The sequence below is a fragment of the Petromyzon marinus genome, chromosome 33, assembly GCF_048934315.1.
Source record: "Petromyzon marinus isolate PM22_M1 ecotype Great Lakes invasive population chromosome 33, UKy_Petmar_22M1.pri1.0, whole genome shotgun sequence".
NCBI classification, from domain to species: Eukaryota; Metazoa; Chordata; class Hyperoartia; order Petromyzontiformes; family Petromyzontidae; genus Petromyzon; species Petromyzon marinus.
This window is the reverse complement of record NC_133699.1, coordinates 2699543-2717881: the sequence shown is the minus strand read 5'-3', so window position 1 is coordinate 2717881 and position 18339 is coordinate 2699543. Positions and strand designations below refer to the sequence as shown.

At 46.3% G+C, this 18339-nt stretch overlaps 1 protein-coding gene across 4 annotated transcripts in view; it reads right to left on the bottom strand.

Annotated features, from left to right (window-relative positions):
* Positions 1–18339, bottom strand: part of FRMD6 (FERM domain containing 6) — a 40984-nt gene continuing 22645 nt past the window's right edge. For all 4 annotated transcript variants that reach the window (XM_032964850.2, XM_032964852.2, XM_032964851.2 and 1 more), the window contains exons 9-15: positions 16537–16608; positions 13742–13916; positions 10792–11045; positions 8427–8580; positions 7500–7637; positions 6800–6891; positions 1–6134 (exon numbers count right to left, since the gene is read on the bottom strand). In XM_032964850.2, coding sequence (XP_032820741.2) covers positions 5955–6134; positions 6800–6891; positions 7500–7637; positions 8427–8580; positions 10792–11045; positions 13742–13916; positions 16537–16608 — 1065 coding nt within the window. In that variant the 3' untranslated portion in view covers positions 1–5954. The remainder of the gene's footprint in view (positions 6135–6799; positions 6892–7499; positions 7638–8426; positions 8581–10791; positions 11046–13741; positions 13917–16536; positions 16609–18339) is intronic.

The following is an 18339-nucleotide window of genomic DNA, read 5'->3' as shown; positions in this document are numbered from 1 at the left end:
TTTTATATCATAGGTTTAAATTTTATTCAAAAATCTGTAATTGCAGATATATACAGTACTCTGCAGGCTGGGAAATTAATATACTGCACTGTAAATACACTTACAAATCAAAGCACTTAATTGGAGATGCACTGCATTGAATACTCAAACGAAGTTTCGCATATAAACGCGTAGAAAAATATACATTTCAGATATGACAAAAAAAATGTATAAAAAATACTTAACATGTATAAAAAAGGTGCTATTGTAATACTGAAAACATCGGACCCACTTGCAGACAACCCCGCGGAGGCTCGGGAGACAGCGCGAGTCGTGGTTGGGAAACGCGGCACAAGAGCGGTGAATTCCCACCATCGTGAACACGGCACACAACGCTCCCTCCAATGTCCAGCGTCGCAAGCAGGACGGTCCGCCGCGTCTGAGATACAACAGCTGTCCCGCCACACTTCAGGGGATGAATTAATAATTCAGCCAAAGGGTGATCACAAAACTACGCTTGTTTTGCCGACATGGCCAAACCCAGTGCGGCTGTTACATCGGACAGCACCGTCTCCCACAGACCAGACACAAAACCTTGCCACCTAGGGCATTGGCACCACAATACGTAGACAAATAACCATGGGCAGAATCTATGTGAGAATGGCGCCGTCATCTTGGGGTGCAGAGCATGCCGGGGATTTCCTCTTGTGCTTTCGCCGTAAAAAAAACACGTTACTCGTGTTTATCATCATTAACTGGATATTTTTGTGAGCTTGCTAAATTGCCTGCTTCCTTTCTCGTTTATTAGCACTGCTATTGCCCAATGACTCACGGGGCAAAGATGAAGTGGAACTGTTTTAAAGCAGTGTTACAATGACCTCCCGTGAACAATACTTCTCCCAGCGGTCCAGGGTCTATACCAGGGGTGGGGAACCTTTTGTCTTCCAAGGGCCATTTGGATATTTACAACATAATTCGCGGGCCATACAAAATCATCAACTTAAAAATTAGCCTGTTATATTTGGTCAAATATTTCATTAACTCACCCCTAATGTGATGGCTGGAACTGCTTCTCTTTGGCGAGGCGTGTGATGATGTTAGCTGGTATTGATGATGTTGCTACTCGCAACTGCTTGTGCAGGTTTGCTCCAAGATTTATTGAATTTCGAGCCCCGCCTGCGGTTGCCTTGGCAGGGCCAGACCAAATGATTTTGCAGGCCTTATATGGCCCGCAGGCCGGACGTTCCCCACCCCTGGTCTATACAATAGAGAGTTGTGATTACTGTTAAACAGGCAATCGTTAACTTCTCAGAAATTCCATAAATTGTCATGGTTTAGTGTCACAACTCGATTAAAAAATCGATTATTTCTTGTATTGGTTTGACGCATGCCGTTGACAATATTGGCTCGCTTGCATTGTGTTGTGTTGCATTTGCATTGTGGTATACTGAGACTAATTGTAGCATTATCAGCATATGATTTGCACGTAACTTAAGTGTAAGAATGTATGTTCATCGATGCGTTGTTACCTAATTTTCTATGGTATTACTGCACTTAACATAATTTTAAAACTGTTGTGCTGGTAAGCAAGGAAAAAAGCTAGTACACCAGACAATAACATCTGACACTTTGACCATGATGTAAGTATTACAATTGACTCTCTCCATAGTAAAGAATGCCATCGATCCTTGCAACAAACTCAGGGCATGACCGTTCAACAAACCCTGCAATGATCGTGTACAAACTAATTGCCAAATCTGGTCACAAACGTTCATTGCACATCGCCCGTGCTCCGTTGTTAACTAGCTTTGTCGTCGAAATAATGCGAGTGGATATATACCGCGTCACCACAATCTAACGGGGCTCATTGGGAATAAACTGAAACTCGTCCTCCCGGAGGTGAAAGCGATCAGCGTGTAACGCAATAATGCTGGCTTGTTGTTGCCAGCTGCATCTCCACGCCGAGTGTGAACGTCGCACAGCGGCCAGTCCCGGGTTAGCTCCAGACAGCAATGACCACGTGGCACCATATGGTGCGTTCCAGAAATGTCTTGTGACTTTCAGTATTTTCAGTGGTGCGTTATTTTTTTTGTTACCGTTCCTTTTTGTTGCTTATAAATGCTTGCTACAATATAAAGAGCAATAGCAATAATGCAATTACAGCCACCTAAATAGGCATCGTGGAAATAATGATTCACCAGGGCAGCCCACCCCCTGAATTAGCCCGCTATTTCGAGGACACCCTATTGCTCAGAAACATTCGCTGCACCGTCACTTCACCCTGTACGATGAGCACCAAGTTTGACGAGCACCATTTGCGACTCCCGCTTGTTATCAAAATTACAAGAGCAACAAGTAAAAATGCCAAGTTCGTCATGTAAGTCACATTGTGCATAAAAATGATGGACCGCTGCGCTATGCGTCACACAGTCAAGCGACACCAACCTTGCAAGAAGTGTAAACCGCGGTTCAAAGTGCCCCGTCTATCAGGGACGAAGCCACACTTTCCAAGTAGGGCGTGTCCTCTAACTGGCACATTTTTTCCCCGGTGGTTATCGGTGAGATCACAGATAGGATCCACCGAGTTCATCCCCACCTCTGGGGCACAGATGAGTTCTTACTGCACAACTACTAGCTCCCGTCATCAGCATTATCAGCATGTATCAGCTCGTGGACGGGAGAAATACGCAGACCCCAAAAATGTTCGGGTTTTCGTCGAAAACGTTGCGGGTTCTCTTTAGCCGCATCTAAAATATTTGAGGGCGTGTAAACACTCACGACAGCCCCCAGTTGCTCCCCACCCCAGCTATCTGCAGCAGAGATCTGTTCAATGTGAGAGTTGAGCTCAAAGAGATGGTCTTTCTACCATGTGTCCAAAGTGCTCTCCCACACTCCGAACATCACTCACTAAATCACTGCTCTTCAATTACCGTTTCACTATCCTTGTACCACAATAGAGGCCATGCGATGCATGGCTGACAAGTGTGCACAAATTGGTACTGTACAAGCACTGCGCACACAAGGCAAAACCGTCCATGGGACTTGTCTAAGAATTCTGCATTACCGTGCGCTCCGGTGCACTGTGCGCTACTATAATACTGATTTAAGCCTTTTGCTGAAAGAAGTTCACCTCCCTCCTTTCCAGTCTTCATACAAGCCGCCGGGCTGGCTGTGCGACTGATCCATCAGCCTCAAGTCGCTCATAAATGGGGCTGCTGTGAAGATTTAAATTCCACGCGGGACCTCCCAGAGTCCATCGCCTTCCATTCCCACCGCATTTGGAATTCTGCCACTCCTCCATGAGAAATCTTTGAAGCGGAGCACACACGGTCATCACCGCGTCACGGGTGGCAATCTGTCTCTCGTCTTCCTTCATATGCACATTGAGAGCCTTTAAAAAAAAAACAGCCTTTTAAAGCTTGCACCCATGAGCAAGTATGAATAACACATCTTTACAATTTTATATATATACAGGACACGTACGTTACGTGTATATATATTTTTTACAATCTTTTTGTCGACCTTCTGCTGGATGAAGGTCCCCCCCATGCCTCTCTGCCATGAGTTGCTTGACCATACTTCGCCACGTTGGTCAGTGCGGGTCGGTGAACGGGTAGCCCACGACCAGAGCGATGACCAACGCTGCTGGTGTCGACTCTGGGAATCGAACTCGGGTCACCTGGTTCAAAGCGCAGTGCACCGACTACCTACCGTTCCCTCCCACCTACATGCAATTGCACTCCATAATCTAGTACTGCGGGATATTCAATGTGTTTTTTTTTACCCCATTCGTAAAGTTCCTTGGCGTAATATTCTTCACAAACAACATTACACCAAGCTTTGGAGATCACTACTTAATCGAAGAAAAATAAAATCGGTCAACTTACGAAATACCGACGATTAAATTTTCAACGTAATACTGCACTCAAGTCTCTGCTGCAGCACTGCTAAAGTTGGGAAGCCAAACCAAATAGCAAAAAGGTGCAGCCTTGCAATACACACCACTGCTGGCGAAAGGGTCTCCCCCACTAGAGTGAACCACTCTAAACGGTATTTGGCCTACTCTTCCATGCTAGCCAGATGCTTTGGAAGAGGTGGGAGTACCCACACAACCTGCCCATCAATTAAACTGGTGTGTTGATTTACACCGCTGGCTGCACATGGGTGAAGGGCTTTCTAGAACGCAAATTTAACTGGCGACTTTCGGATTGCGAATCCAGCGTGCTTACCATCATCGCACAACGGCATCGTCAAAGCGAAAAGCACGCAGAGGAAAAAAAAAACCACACACACACACTTTTGTAATGATGAGACATCACAGAAACATTCATAAAAGGGGTCGATAGCAATATCCCAAAGAACAATCGCTCACTGCCACTGCCGCCCCTTGCATGACCCCTGCTGACCCCCCATGAGCCCCACTTAAAAGATTCGATGCTCCGGTGGTGCCGCCGCTGCCGCCGCTGCCGCCGCTGCCGCCGCTGCCGCCGCTGCCGCCGCCCTCTGGTTAATAATTGGAGCAGTTTTTCAAGAAACGATTCGGTTTCGCGCCCGCTGATGTAATTACTGAAGCCGTGGCGCAATATATAATATATAATACGAAGAGGGCTCGCTCATGGCTATTGGTGGCATTTTCAAGTAAAAAAAAAATAAAAACGAATGGGACACTGTCGGGGATGCGCTGGTGCGTATATTACGTCGACACACGTTACGTCTCACATGTTACATCTACACACGTTAGGTCTACGCTGCCATTCATTTTACAAATTTAGCAAGCCTCCACATAGTGGAGTGGCAACATTTTCAAGGGCTGTTTTCTCTGTAGATTTTTGAAAACTATGGATGAAGTAACATTTTTTTTCATTATTAGGTTAGAGAGCTTCCTCGAAGAGCAATTATTTCCCCTTTCCTACAATCTGTCATGATTTTCTCAACAGAATACACACTCGGCATTGTTTTAGAATGGAAGCATAATTGATTGCATATGCCCCGTTATGACGCTGCCATGGAAATATGCGCGGGAAGAGGTAAATTATGCACATGGCGCGCAACATTTGACGTTTTTCCAACGCTCGGGTTGAGTACGGAAGCAGCACCTGACGTGCACGGGTTAGTAAATGGGCGCAAGATAATTTCAGAGACTCGGTCGGTCAAGTGCACAAGCATCCAAATCGTTTCCATGTACACCTCCATGCCTCTTCACCACGTGTACGCTTTTGCGTTTGTTTGCTTTAGAAAAAAGGTTCCCTGGCATTGCTACTGGACACACTTCACACCTGCCCAATGCCTTCGCCGCAACATAATGGATCGGTGCCCACCCTGTGGTTCCTGAATTCATCGGCTCTATTAACCCCGATGCACTCTGCAAGAGGGACACCCCATTGGGGGAGTACCAGAAAAGCGGCCGTATTTGTCGGATTAGATTTCAGAAGAAAAAGAGGTTAAGAGCGTAGGGGATCTTACCCGGTCAAAACAAGGGTCATGCTGACCACAAACGACTTTGACGATGAATGCTAGGCTTGACTTCCAAATGGCCTGCACTGAAGCCAACGCTGCCCACATTTGGTCTTCCTCTTATCTATGTATACCACTTTCTCATGAACCCCTTCCAACTACAACCATTGCGGGCACATTATAATACAAGTTACGTAAAAATAAGCGCCATCTTGCTAATTCACATATATATGCAAAAAGAACAACTCCTAAAGCACCCATCATATAGAAGCAGGCCACGCGGCGGTGGTGTTGGCAACCTTTCGTGGCGAAGATTTTATGGCGATTCACCGGCAATCGCAGCGACGCCGCGGTTGTCCCTTTGCGAGAGCTTGCCGGTCGCCCACTTTCGTTTTTTGACGAGCTTCGAAAAAAGTCAAGGCACTGCTTGGCGCGAGGACGACGTTATATATTTATGTATAGACGTGGAAGCCACGGTTCGAAGCCAAGGGGGCCGGTGGGAGGGGGTGTAACTCCAGGGGTCAAACCACAAACTCGGGGAGAGACTCGTCATCCAGCAAGGCCATGGCGGCAGATGACGCAGAGACCCCGGGCCAGGGTCGCCCCGCTGGGAAGGAAGTCTCCGCCAGTTTTGACGTCTTCGCTCCGAACGCCGGGCGAGGGTACCGTCCCGTCTTTGGACTCTGGGCCTTCAGCGCAGCCTGGCCCGAGATCACCCCCGGCCGCCCGAACCCCAAGCCCGCCCGGCACGGACAGTCGAGAGAAAATTGGGTGCACAGTCAATGGGCGCACAGCAATTGTAAGGACTCGATCAAGCGAGCACACAGGTGACGTGTCCCCAAATACAACCCGTGTCCGTTAAACCGTGTAAATCTCACCTAAAATGCAAGTCTTGTGCTTCTCCGGTTTAAAAACAAAAGTTCGGTGAATATGCTTCTGGATATGCTGGCAAAGTGCCCAATGCCTTCACCGAGCAACAATTGATTGGTGTGGCCACCCTGTGTTTTTTTTTCCCATTTAAATCCCGGAGTGGTAGCAGTGTAGTCCCAGCTTGAAAAGGCTGTCGTGGTGAAGTTGGGGTGCGTAAGGCTCGCTGGAATGCTTGCGGCTCAGCAAGAAATGTGCAAGATTGCTTCGCAGAAAAAACCCGTTAAGTGCAGCTTTTTTCAAACCAATAAGAAATGAGGCATGCAGAAATGTTATGCAGAAAATAATCGAATGACAAGCGAAGATGTATGGCAGGAAATGGAATTGCCGTGAAAATATACACGCGTGCACGCTCCATGCCACTGAAAAATGAGGCCACACTCGGTGTTCACGTTCCTTATTTCCGTGAGGTCTCGGTGCAATGGAGGAGAGAACGTACCTGCCCTTTTTGCGAGGACGTTATGCCTGGGCTGCCTTGCAGTAAATCCGGAGACTCTGATAAGCCACAACTCAACATCTTTACCACCAGCCCTACAATAAAACATGATATATTCGTAATAAATTATGATGTATTTTACGGTCACCAACCATGTAAAAAATAAAAACCATATACCTACCTGACATTTCACTAGAATTCATGCTTTGCACTGGTGGAGCTGATAAAGCGGCGATACTGAAGAGTAATAGCAAGTGCTCTGAGCCGGCCACTGCTGAGAACTGGGTTCAAATTCAGTTTTCAGGGGCACCGTGATTAAACCAAGGTTCTCGAGTGACGTGAGTGGATGGTCTCAGCCCGGTTACAATTGTGTACAAAAAATCATTTTAAAAGAAAAAAAAATTCTCAACCAGGCTAATATTCAGTTGTGAGAATTTAAAATAGTTAAAAGTCATTCAACAAACATGTCTTTGTCTGCGCAGCAAATGTAAAAGTGCAGCACCCCCTAAGTGCGTGCCGAACAGAGGCCACTTGAATAGATCTCAGAAGCAGTAGTATACCATCTGCTTCCACTGGCTATTTCTCCAACAGTGGCTGATGCACAGCTGTGAGCGATTTACAAATTGATTATTTGTCTCATGACATGATTGGCCAATAGCGCAGTAGGAATAAACTGTGGGCGTGCATGTACATTCGTCTTTACCGGCGTGCGTGTTAACACAGGGAGTCTCCAGGTCCTCCTGGGTCACGTAGATGTAGGTGGAGGAGATGGAGTCATCCGTGCTGTCCGCTCGCTGGAGGAACACCAAGTCGCTGGGGTCGTCCACCAGCATCTCCACTTCTGGACGACCGGGAGGACAAAGGGCAACGCGCGACAGGTCAGGGGGTCACAAAACCTCCTCGTGGAATGCCCACTCAAGAGTCGGCGAAGCAGGGGCAGGCCGAGACGCACTCAAAGACGATTTCGCGTGGTGCATTCCGTAACGTCGCGAAATTACGTCACAAATAATCAAGTCACCGCGAGGTGCGCGCATGGCGTGTGATGTCATCGCTTAAGCCGAAAAGGTTTATTTGTTGTACACACAGGTGATGTCATTGTGAGGTTTGTTCCTCTGTTCCTCACCGAGCCCTCACTCTGTACACAAAAGTCCAGTCACTAACACTCAGCATCACAACACCATTCCAATGATTTAGCACTTTGTCTCCTCTTGAAACACATTCCCAATTTGAAAACTACCTCAAATTTAAGTGAATGCTTTCCCCACGATAACTGCCACTGAAAGGATCTCCACACTTCAATGAGCATTGGACAGTGGTCAGCCCAACTGGCGGTACCCCGAGCCAGTGATAGACAATGACACATTCAGCACCAGCACCAGTCCCTCCACATGACACCAACCAACCGTTCACTTCCCACAAAGTGGCTGCCATTTCATAAACCACGGAGCTGCACAAATCGCACCGAACTGGGATTAAAAACACACAAACCCCTTGTGAGACCAAATCGACCGTCGGGCAGAGTATGAACCTTTCGGACTTTGCGATCGCGAGTCAAGTGGTCCACCACAGTCGCCGTTTAAGAAGAACACGTTGGGTGGGTGGGTGGCGGGGACGAAACGGAGGCCCTCACCGTGGAGGGGAGAGTCGCCCTCGTGGTGCTCTTGCCCGGCACTTCCGACGCCGGACGTGTGCGAGCTGCCGTGGCTGTCCACCGAGCTGCACGCCTGCAGTGGCCCCTTGCGCCCGGTGGAGACGCACGACATCCTCTCCGAGCCGGGACTCCGCTGAGGCGGGGCGGGGCGGATGGACGGGGGAGGGGGGTCAAGAGCGCCAGGGCAGACCAAGTGGACAAGGCAACAGTTAGCAGCTGCGAATGAGCTTCGATCGCGGGCAGTGTCGCGAGGCAGGCCAAAGGCAACGGACGTGCAGCAGCCACGTCGATTGAAATATCTCTGCAGCAGGTAATAGGCACCCCTAATATAAGCACAGTTCTGATATAAGCAACGCAAGTAGAAGCCAGATTGTAAGCGCACATAATAGAAGCACATTTATGATAGAAGCAACACAACCTTATATTATACTGGTGGTGGTGGGGGGGGGAAGGCATAAGGCAGCTTCTGACGTAAGCGCACTTTGGTTATAAGCACACATGACCTTGCTCCTAAGGGGGGTATGCAGCTTCAAATCTACTTAAAACTAATCACCCAGTTGTGCGTTTGGTATCATCTCGCTACGACTGTGGCCGTGCCTGCAGTTGTCGCCACGATGGATGGACGATGGCCTGTCTCAGCCACGTAACTCGCAGAGAGCAGTGAGGCGCTGCTCGCCAAGCCGTTAATCCTCAAGTCTGCCCATTTCTTTGCCTGCTCTCTCCACTATCTCTGTGACAAAACTGTGTTCACGGCGATGGCACCTATGCTTTTTTTTTCAAATCGTGCTTGTAAAACAAGACCAAAAGCAGCCACAGGTGCGTTATTTACAACGTCAATGCAAGTTGGATTGCAGGCACGTCCCACGTGACTCGAGATTCAGGTGTACCCCGCTACTTAAGTAGAATTCTACTGCCTATACTCTTTGGTTCTATTCGGTAAAGTCACGTAGGTAAAAAAGAAAACAACAAAAATCACGACGTTTCGGCCACAACACAAGTGGCCTTCACTTGTGTTGTGGCCTTCACTTATGTTGTGGCCTTCACTTGTGTTGTGGCCGAAACGTCGTGATTATTGTTGTTTTCTTTTTAATTTTTTGCCTACGTGACTTTACCGAATAGAACCAAAGAGTATGGATCCTTGCAGTCACGAAAGCTTCAAATCTAGAATTATACTGCCTCTTTACTGTTCAGCAATGGTTATAATTGGTTTGCTTCTTCAAACTGCAATACAGCAATACCCCGGAATTCCCGGACGTCAAAGTTACTTGATATTGACAGCATAGGTGAAGTAGCCAGTGGCCCAATAGACTAATACCACGTGAAAGAGCCACTGCTAAGACCCTGGGTTCAAACCCGGGTTTCAGCCACTTGCGATGAAACGGCAGTCTCAAGTGTAGCGAGCTATTTGTCTTTGGAGTCAATAATTCCAGGATGAAACATAGTGAAGTTGGGTTTCACTTACTTAAACATATTCCAGCTCACACAACGTAAAATTGTTTTGGTTCAATTGCCAAATGATGAACATTGTTTTCAAGGCATACAAACGGTGTACCTACAGTATGGATACAGTGGCTATTTAAAGTGGCTTCAGAACAAGTTGCGTGAAAATAAATATTTTCATTCTCAAGAAAGAATGAAGTTGAGGGCCCAAAATTGGAGTTTCATTGGTAAAATTCAACGCAGTACAGATATTTCAACAAAGCATAAGGAACAAAAGTTAAAAAGTGTGCAAATAGGCGTGGAGAAACGCAGTACAGACATTTCAACAAAGCGTAAGGAACAAAAGTTAAAAAGTGCGCAAATAGGCGTGGAGAGACGTGTGATTACATTGAGAGACAGAAAGATAAATACAAGGATTTGAATACGTATCATAGGTTAGTGACATCATTCAAACTCCAGTCTTAAGTGGGCTTGAGTAGGATACGTCGCCAGAAGGGATGATGGCTGATGAGCGGGCAGAACAATTGACTGGCAGCCAAAGGAGGGAACGCACCCAAGCTGGCGTTCACCACCAAGAGTTGAGCGACAAGATCAGCTCGTTTGCAGGTGCCGTGTGGATTGCTACGTCACAGCACCATGCCGGATGTCGCCGCCTGAGAAGGCCTTCATCCAACAGGAGACGGATCGTCCCCGACGATGACAATGACAACGCTTAAGACATTGTTGCCGAGAGAGTCCGAATGCATGTCGAACTTCTTTCGCACCGCACGTAGCCTACCATGCTAACCGGAGGTGCTCTAGAAAGCCTCGTGTCGCCTCGCGGTAATGACGACGACTTCACGCAGAGAGTCAAGAAACAGCAAGGAAGGTTCGCTTTTCAACGAGAGAGCGAAACGTCGCCCACCGGGAAGCGCGAGCAAGGCTCCTTCCCCGGCTGGGTTTTGGCGTCCGACTCGATGCCCGACGTGTTGGTGCTGCCCACGCTGCTGAAGGAGCCGGCGCCGGCCCGGCCGGCCGCGATGCCGCCCGCGACGACGCTGCCGTTGCCGCTGTTGGTGCCGCCGCTGCACTCGCCGCTGCTCCTGGCCCTCGATCCCAGCCGCTCCAACTCCATCTCCAGGGCGTCGCTGATGTAGGACTCGCGGTATCGCTTTTGCGCTGAGCGGTGAGCGGGGGTGGGGGGGTGGGGAGATTGAATGGGGGACAAACGAAACGTCGTTGATGCGCCCACCAGCGGTGCACGGCTGGTCTGTATATATCGGTGTATACATGTGTACGTATATGTGTACAGATATACATATATCAATAGGGTGCGGAAGTCCGTGAAGGTGGGGGAGGGAAGGAGGGTGAAAAAAGGTCAAAGGTGCAGCCCTGCAATTATTCGTTCATGTCACTGCTGGTGGAAGGTCCACCATAAGAGACAGCCAGGCACCTATGATTAGTCACCACCGACACCCGAAATTCTTGAATTTTCTATAAAGTAAAAATGATTGCTTTCAGATTGCGTATGAATAGCTTAAAATGTAGTGGACAAACAAGGGAGCAGAATCAATCACATTTTAGCCTTTCAATTTTGTTTATTCTAGTTCGTGGTGAATATTGGCTAAAACATATTCAACCAATATACTCCCACACCTCCGATTAGCACGGTTGGCTACGTGCGGTGTGAAAAAAGTTCAACATACATATACAGTGAGGGAAAAAAGTATTTGATCCCCTGCTGATTTTGTACGTTTGCAAACTGACAAAGAAATTATCAGTCTATAATTTTAATGGTAGGTTTATTTGAACAGTGAGAGACAGAATAACAACAAAAACATCCAGAAAAACGCATGTCAAAAATGTTATAAATTGATTTGCATTTTAATGAGGGAAATAAGTATTTGACCCCTCTGCAAAACATGACTTAATACTTGGTGACAAAACCCTTGTTGGCAATCATAGAGGTCAGACGTTTCTTGTAGTTGGCCACCAGGTTTGTACACATCTCAGGAGGGATTTTGTCCCACTCCTCTTTGCAGATCTTCTCCAAGTCATTAAGGTTTCGAGGCTGACGTTTGGCAACTCGAACCTTCAGCACCCTCCACAGATTTTCTATGGGATTAAGGTCTGGAGACTGGCTAGGCCACTCCAGGACCTTAATGTGCTTCTTCTTGAGCCACTCCTTTGTTGCCTTGGCCGTGTGTTTTGGGTCATTGACATGCTGGAATTCCCATCCACGACCCATTTTCAATGCCCTGGCTGAGGGAAGGTTCTCACCCAAGATTTGACGGTACATGGCCCGGTCCATCGTCCCTTTGATGCGGTGAAGTTGTCCTGTCTCCTTAGCAGAAAAACACCCCAAAGCATAATGTTTCCACCTCCATGTTTGACGGTGGGGATGGTGTTCTTGAGGTCATAGGCAGCATTCCTCCTCAAAACACGGTGAGTTGAGTTGATGCCAAAGAGCTCCATTTTGGTCTCATCTGACCACAACACTTTCACCCAGTTGTCCTCTGAATTATTCAGATGTTCATTGGCAAACTTCAGACGGGCATGTATATGTGCTTTCTTGAGCAGGGGCACCTTGCGGGCGCTGCAGGATTTCAGTCCATCACGGCATAGTGTGTTACCAATTGTTTTCTTGGTGACTATGGTCCCAGCTGCCTTGAGATCATTGACAAGATCCTCCCGTGTAGTTCTGGGCTGAATCCTCACCATTCTCATGATCATTGCAACTCCACGAGGTGAGATCTTGTATGGAGCCCCTGGCCGAGGGAGATTGACAGTTCTTTTGTGTTTCTTCCATTTGCGAATAATCGCACCAACTGTTGTCACCTTCTCACCAAGCTGCTTGGCAATGGTCTTGTAGCCCATTCCAGCCTTGTGTAGGTCTACAATCTTGTCCCTGACATCCTTGGAGAGCTCTTTGGTCTTGGCCATGGTGGAGAGTTTGGAATCTGATTGATTGATTGTTTCTGTGGACAGGTGTCTTTTATACAGGTAACAAGCTGAGATTAGTAGCACTCCCTTTAAGACTGTGGTCATAATCTCAGCTCGTTACCTGTATAAAAGACACCTGGGAGCCAGAAATCTTTCTGATTGAGAGGGGGTCAAATACTTATTTCCCTCATTAAAATGCAAATCAATTTATAACATTTTTGACATGCGTTTTTCTGGATTTTCTTGTTGTTATTCTGTCTCTCACTGTTCAAATAAACCTACCATTAAAATTATAGACTGATCATTTATTTGTCAGTGGGCAAACGTACAAAATCAGCAGGGGATCAAATATTTTTTTCCCTCACTGTACATGCAGTTCAGAGTCATTTGAATTTTGAAAAATGTGCTACTGGTGCCAAAAGTGGGGTCCAAAAAAATATTTGGAGAGTTAACAACTGGTTGACAGGTTCCATCTATGTTGCCAACCAATGGTCTATCATAAACAGATGGTCATTGCCCGTGAGATCGGCAGTTCACGAGCATCGACTTCAAGCCAGCCTGACTCTGCTGATGAGACACTGTTGTCAAAAATGGTCCAGAGTTTGTACATCTCAATACAATGCTGGTGAAATTATGCAATCCCAGAAGGCTGTGCGTCTGATGGATTGAGTAAGACTTTGATTTATGTAGAGAGACAGACATATGAAGGAGACGAATTGTCTGCTTATTTATTATTATTCATACTCTCCACAAACGATGCAAACGATTATTTTGAGTTCTGAAGTGCGTATTAATGCACGTTCATCAACTTTCACACCGTACGTAGCCAAACGTGTTAACTGGGGGTGCTAAGTCTATAGGCAGACCGGCCTCCCAAACTTCTACATGACGACCGGAAGCGTTCGTATTGGGCGCGCAAACTCTGGACTCACCCTCGGAGTCCTCGAGGCGTCGGAGATGTCTGAGCAGCGGCTGCACGGTCATGAAGAGACGGTGGCTGGTGCTGAGGAGCAGCAGGAGGTGACGCGAGCGAAGCGGCGACCCCGTGTAGAACACGAGCTTCCGGGCCGAGGGCAGTCCGTCCGGCTCCATCTCAAACTTCTTCCCCTGCGCACCAGCATGAGCACGATCGTCATTATCATCAATGTCAGCCATGATCCATCCACTGCTGTTGAAGGCTTCCCCCCCCCCACCCCTACAAGCTGTCGCCATCCCCATTGTACATCCTAAAATGGCACTGACAGTAAAAAGAAACCGCTATCACCAAGCAGAGTGCCACGTCGTGTAAGGGGATGGTCATGTGATTATAAAACCACACGCTTGTTTCCGCAGTCACTTAAAAAACTTACCCAAGTAGGAGAGAGATTGCTTTTGCGTTTTTGAAATTAAAATAATTTCCGGCCACTCTCAATCGACCAAATGAATGAAGGCCTCCTGATTCCCATGTCGGTTATGGGAGTTTTCCTAACCATACTTCACCACGCTGATCAATGTGGGTTAGTGTAAGAAGGGAGGGAGGAGAACAGGACCGATTCAGATATAACTTGCCACTGATGTTAGCCGTGGCCAGGAATTGAACTCGGGGTTGGCGACGTACTCCACTCGCGGGCTCCTCAATACCAAACATAAAACAATTTATTTTTTTATTTGGATGTAGCCCTTAGCGGTGGAGAATTGCTTATGCAAGGAAGTCAAGTGAGGCTATATATCTTGGACCGTAAGCCATGGCAGTTAACTGGTTACGACAACTATTGTACCTTGCGGTGCCATCCAGAGATAGCATTGCTTAACCCGTTTGATCTGCGCCTACTCAAGACAAAGCCTGTTTGTAACCTCATTGTCTCGAAGGGAAATGAAAATGACAAGGGCTTCTGCTCTGATAAAATTGTTATGCATGCACAAGCAAATGCAGCGTACACAGTAATTTATGAGTGTCATGAAAATAATAAATAGTAAGATGAACAGCCCAACTTATTTAAGGTGAAAATGTAAGTCAATATCCTTTAAGGAAAGGTGCTCACAATGGAGAGGGCATTGTTTTCATAATAAAGGTTTTTGGGTTAAATCGCGTAAGTATAAATGTGTCAAAACCCTATCAAATCAGTAAGGGATTTGTGACGTTAATAAAACGTCAATTAGTTACTACTTCAACCCACCGGTGTGTTTGAAGAGTGAATCCACAACATTTACAATTTGAATACGACGTTTCGCTGGTAATTACATCCAGCATCATCGGCCGATTTGCCAGAATAGTGTTAAACTGAGGGTATTGTTTTGTCTGGCTTGTTATGTTTTTATTATTAAACTGGATTTATTAATATAAAAATTAAAAATACATTTCAGCCAACATGTGTGCATATTTTATATATGCTGCAGAAATTAACACAGGTCGAATTATACAATTCGTGGGTATTCAGTTACCTAACGCAGTTACCCAATTCATCCACTTGGCTCCACAATATTTTATTTAAGCACAGGTCTCTCTTGAAAAGGAGACTATTTTGCGCAGTTGTTGTGTGCGCACAGCTGTGCAGGTTATTGCTTTCGGGAAGTGCGCTGTATTTCCTCGCGCGATGGTGATTGATGCCGTGGATTCAGGGGGAGGAGGGGGAGAGGATTGCTCCAGTCGTACAAGGCAGCGGTGGCTGCAATTGAACGAGCACAGGGCACAATGAGACTAATTTCAGAAAAAGGGAGCCTTGAATTTGAGACAGGCCCAACTCGGGCAGGCATTAAGCGACGGGAAAGTGAAACCACTGGGTTGAATGGGGGGAGGGGGGATGGTGGGGGAACAATCCGCAATTAATATATACGGCACAAGCAATCTCTCTTGAGGTCACTAATGCTTTTTAAATGAAGCACTTTAACTACGCCGGAGAAAATATCCGCATCGTTGCCGTGGAATTATACATTGTACTTTGGTAAAATAAATAAAAAAAACACCGCTTGGCACTTTGTGGCAGAAGCCTTGAGCCAGTGGAAGCACCGAGCAAGATGGAAACGACTTTGCCTGGTATACACAGGAGGTCGTGGGTTCGAACCCGACCCTGACGCCTGTTGTGTATTTGGAATTTGCATGTTCTCCCTGTGGTCGCGTTAAATTTTCTCCTGGTCCTCCGGTTTTCCCCTCCACATTTAGAAACATGCATTTAAGAGTATTCGGCTGCTATAAATTTCCACGTGATAAGCCACTTCGTTGAGCTATCATTTGTGGCCAGGTCGCTTCTGAAAAAGAGCTTTCTAGCTCAGTGAGCCTTACCTGGTAAAATAAAAACTTTTTTAGTCTTAGTTAACGCTGAGGGCTCCCAAGCAGCTCAAAGGCCAAATAGATATTAGACGGCCTCCACCAAGGCCATGTATATCCATGTTCTCATACCATCTTCTACTACTCCATCTCGTAATAATCTCTCCTATCTATGCGGTCTGTTTTGGCTCTTCTCTCATCTACACACATCTTTCTTTTGTCCAAATTTAAGACTACATTTAGATATTTTACACCTTTCATCTACACATATACCTCGTCTACATATATCTTCTCTCGTTACACTACATCGCTGTTGTCTACATCTCTTGTCATAACAATGTATTTTTATTGTCGACCAACTGTCTGTCATCTCACTCGTGTTTGAAAAATAAAATCTCCTTAGGGCTTCCAAGAGGCCAGCACCACCACTGCTGCTATAAACTAATTAATGAATCACGCTGGCATCGACCTGTCACTCCTTACCATGAATATGAGTTTTCCAACATTTGACCACGGGAAGTCGTACAAAAGCTGCTGGCTCTCGGCACTCAGTCCCTGTGGAAACACACACACACTTGCGAATTACAATCCCGCACACGCAGCATTATGGCATTTTGAAGTGTAAAAGTAAAAAAAAGGTATCTCATAGGCAGAGTAAAAAGGCAGCACACAGGCACTGCCTTATCTGCGATCGTTCAGGGGGGAAATGTGCAATGCAAATTTAACCACCCATAATGCATTTGTTTTTATTAAATCGAATTAAAAGTAAATGAGCTCCAGATTGGATCTGTTGTCTCATTGTATCTACTGCCTACAGAACAAATATATATAAAAAAATCGGATGCATCATTAACGCTCCCTTATATCCAGGGATTAATTTCAGCCGGGTCTGCCCGAGGCAGCGGCCCCTGGCACAACCCATCCAGTATACAGCACCTCTGACTATGGCTGCGGCTACTAGTCACGTGCCTAAAATATAAAATCAACCAAACGATTTTTATTTTACCAGGTATGGCCCACTGAGCTATATAGCTCTTTTTCAGAAGAAAACTGGCCACAAATGATAGCCCAACGGAGTGGCTTGTCACGTGGACCCGGATAAAAATCCACGCGACCAACGGGAGAGTATGCAAACTCCCAAATATTGAGGCTTCAGAGTGGGATTGAACTCACGGCCTCCTGTATACAATGCAAGGCAGTTAACATGTTGCCACCGTGGTAACCCTAATATAAACTGCATTAGGCTGACATTTCTGACAATGGCCTTACTTCAGATCTAAGATAGGGAATCGAGTTATACTGACCTTTTAGTTGGAGTTTGCATTTACACTGAGGCCCTCAGAAAACTGGGGACTGTTGGGAAAATTGACCAATGAGCAGCTTTGAATTAATATTTGAACAGTTTACCATTTAGTAGACATTGCTTATCAAGCAAATCGGAGGAAAGTATAAATGGGAAAATTAAAATAATTAAAAACTGACTTTCCATATTGCAGTTCTTCAGTCGCATGAAATATATATTTTTTTCTCATTTTCATATGTTCATATAGAACAATGTTCATGTCATTTCAAATTTGTAAATTCGTCAATTCTATTATAAGTGTCCCAGTTTATCCCAGCGTCCCACAGTATACTAAGTAGGTCAATCTACGCCCTCGCTTTGCTGTTTTAAAGAAAGGCCATTGCCTGAAACATCGTGATTGTCGTCTATCGTTCCGATGCAAGGCAGCAATAGGGTGGTCGTGGTGGAGAATTTTTATTATTCACGTTGGTGCACGGCTGCCCATTCTGTTCCTTAATTCACGTTGCTGTTTATTGTATGCGCATCGTTTAGCAATCCTGCTTTTCATAAGCAAGCCACAGGTTTCATTTGTTGCTTTTAATAACAAAAAAATGTCAAGGCATGTTTTTTGTGTAGAAGCGTATTAATTAGTTAATTCATTCATTGCTGTACCCTTTTGTTCCATTTATTAAGGTGCAATCTCTAGCCAGAAGGTATGATGAAAAGCGATTGCATATTTTACACCATCATTTCGAGCAACAGCAGCACCTGGTGACACATGACTAACAGCAACAACAGCTACCATTCACCACTAAATGATGGTGACATCATCCCACAGCACGTCTGCCAGGCGAGGTGCACGTTGAGACCACGTGCTGTACTGAAGGCTCGCTGGTAAATGATCACAAGATAATCCCGGATGTTATGGGTTAACTGACTGAGATGACCGAGAGATGCACCACCGCTCCCCAAACATGCACACACGGACAAAACAAGTACAAATG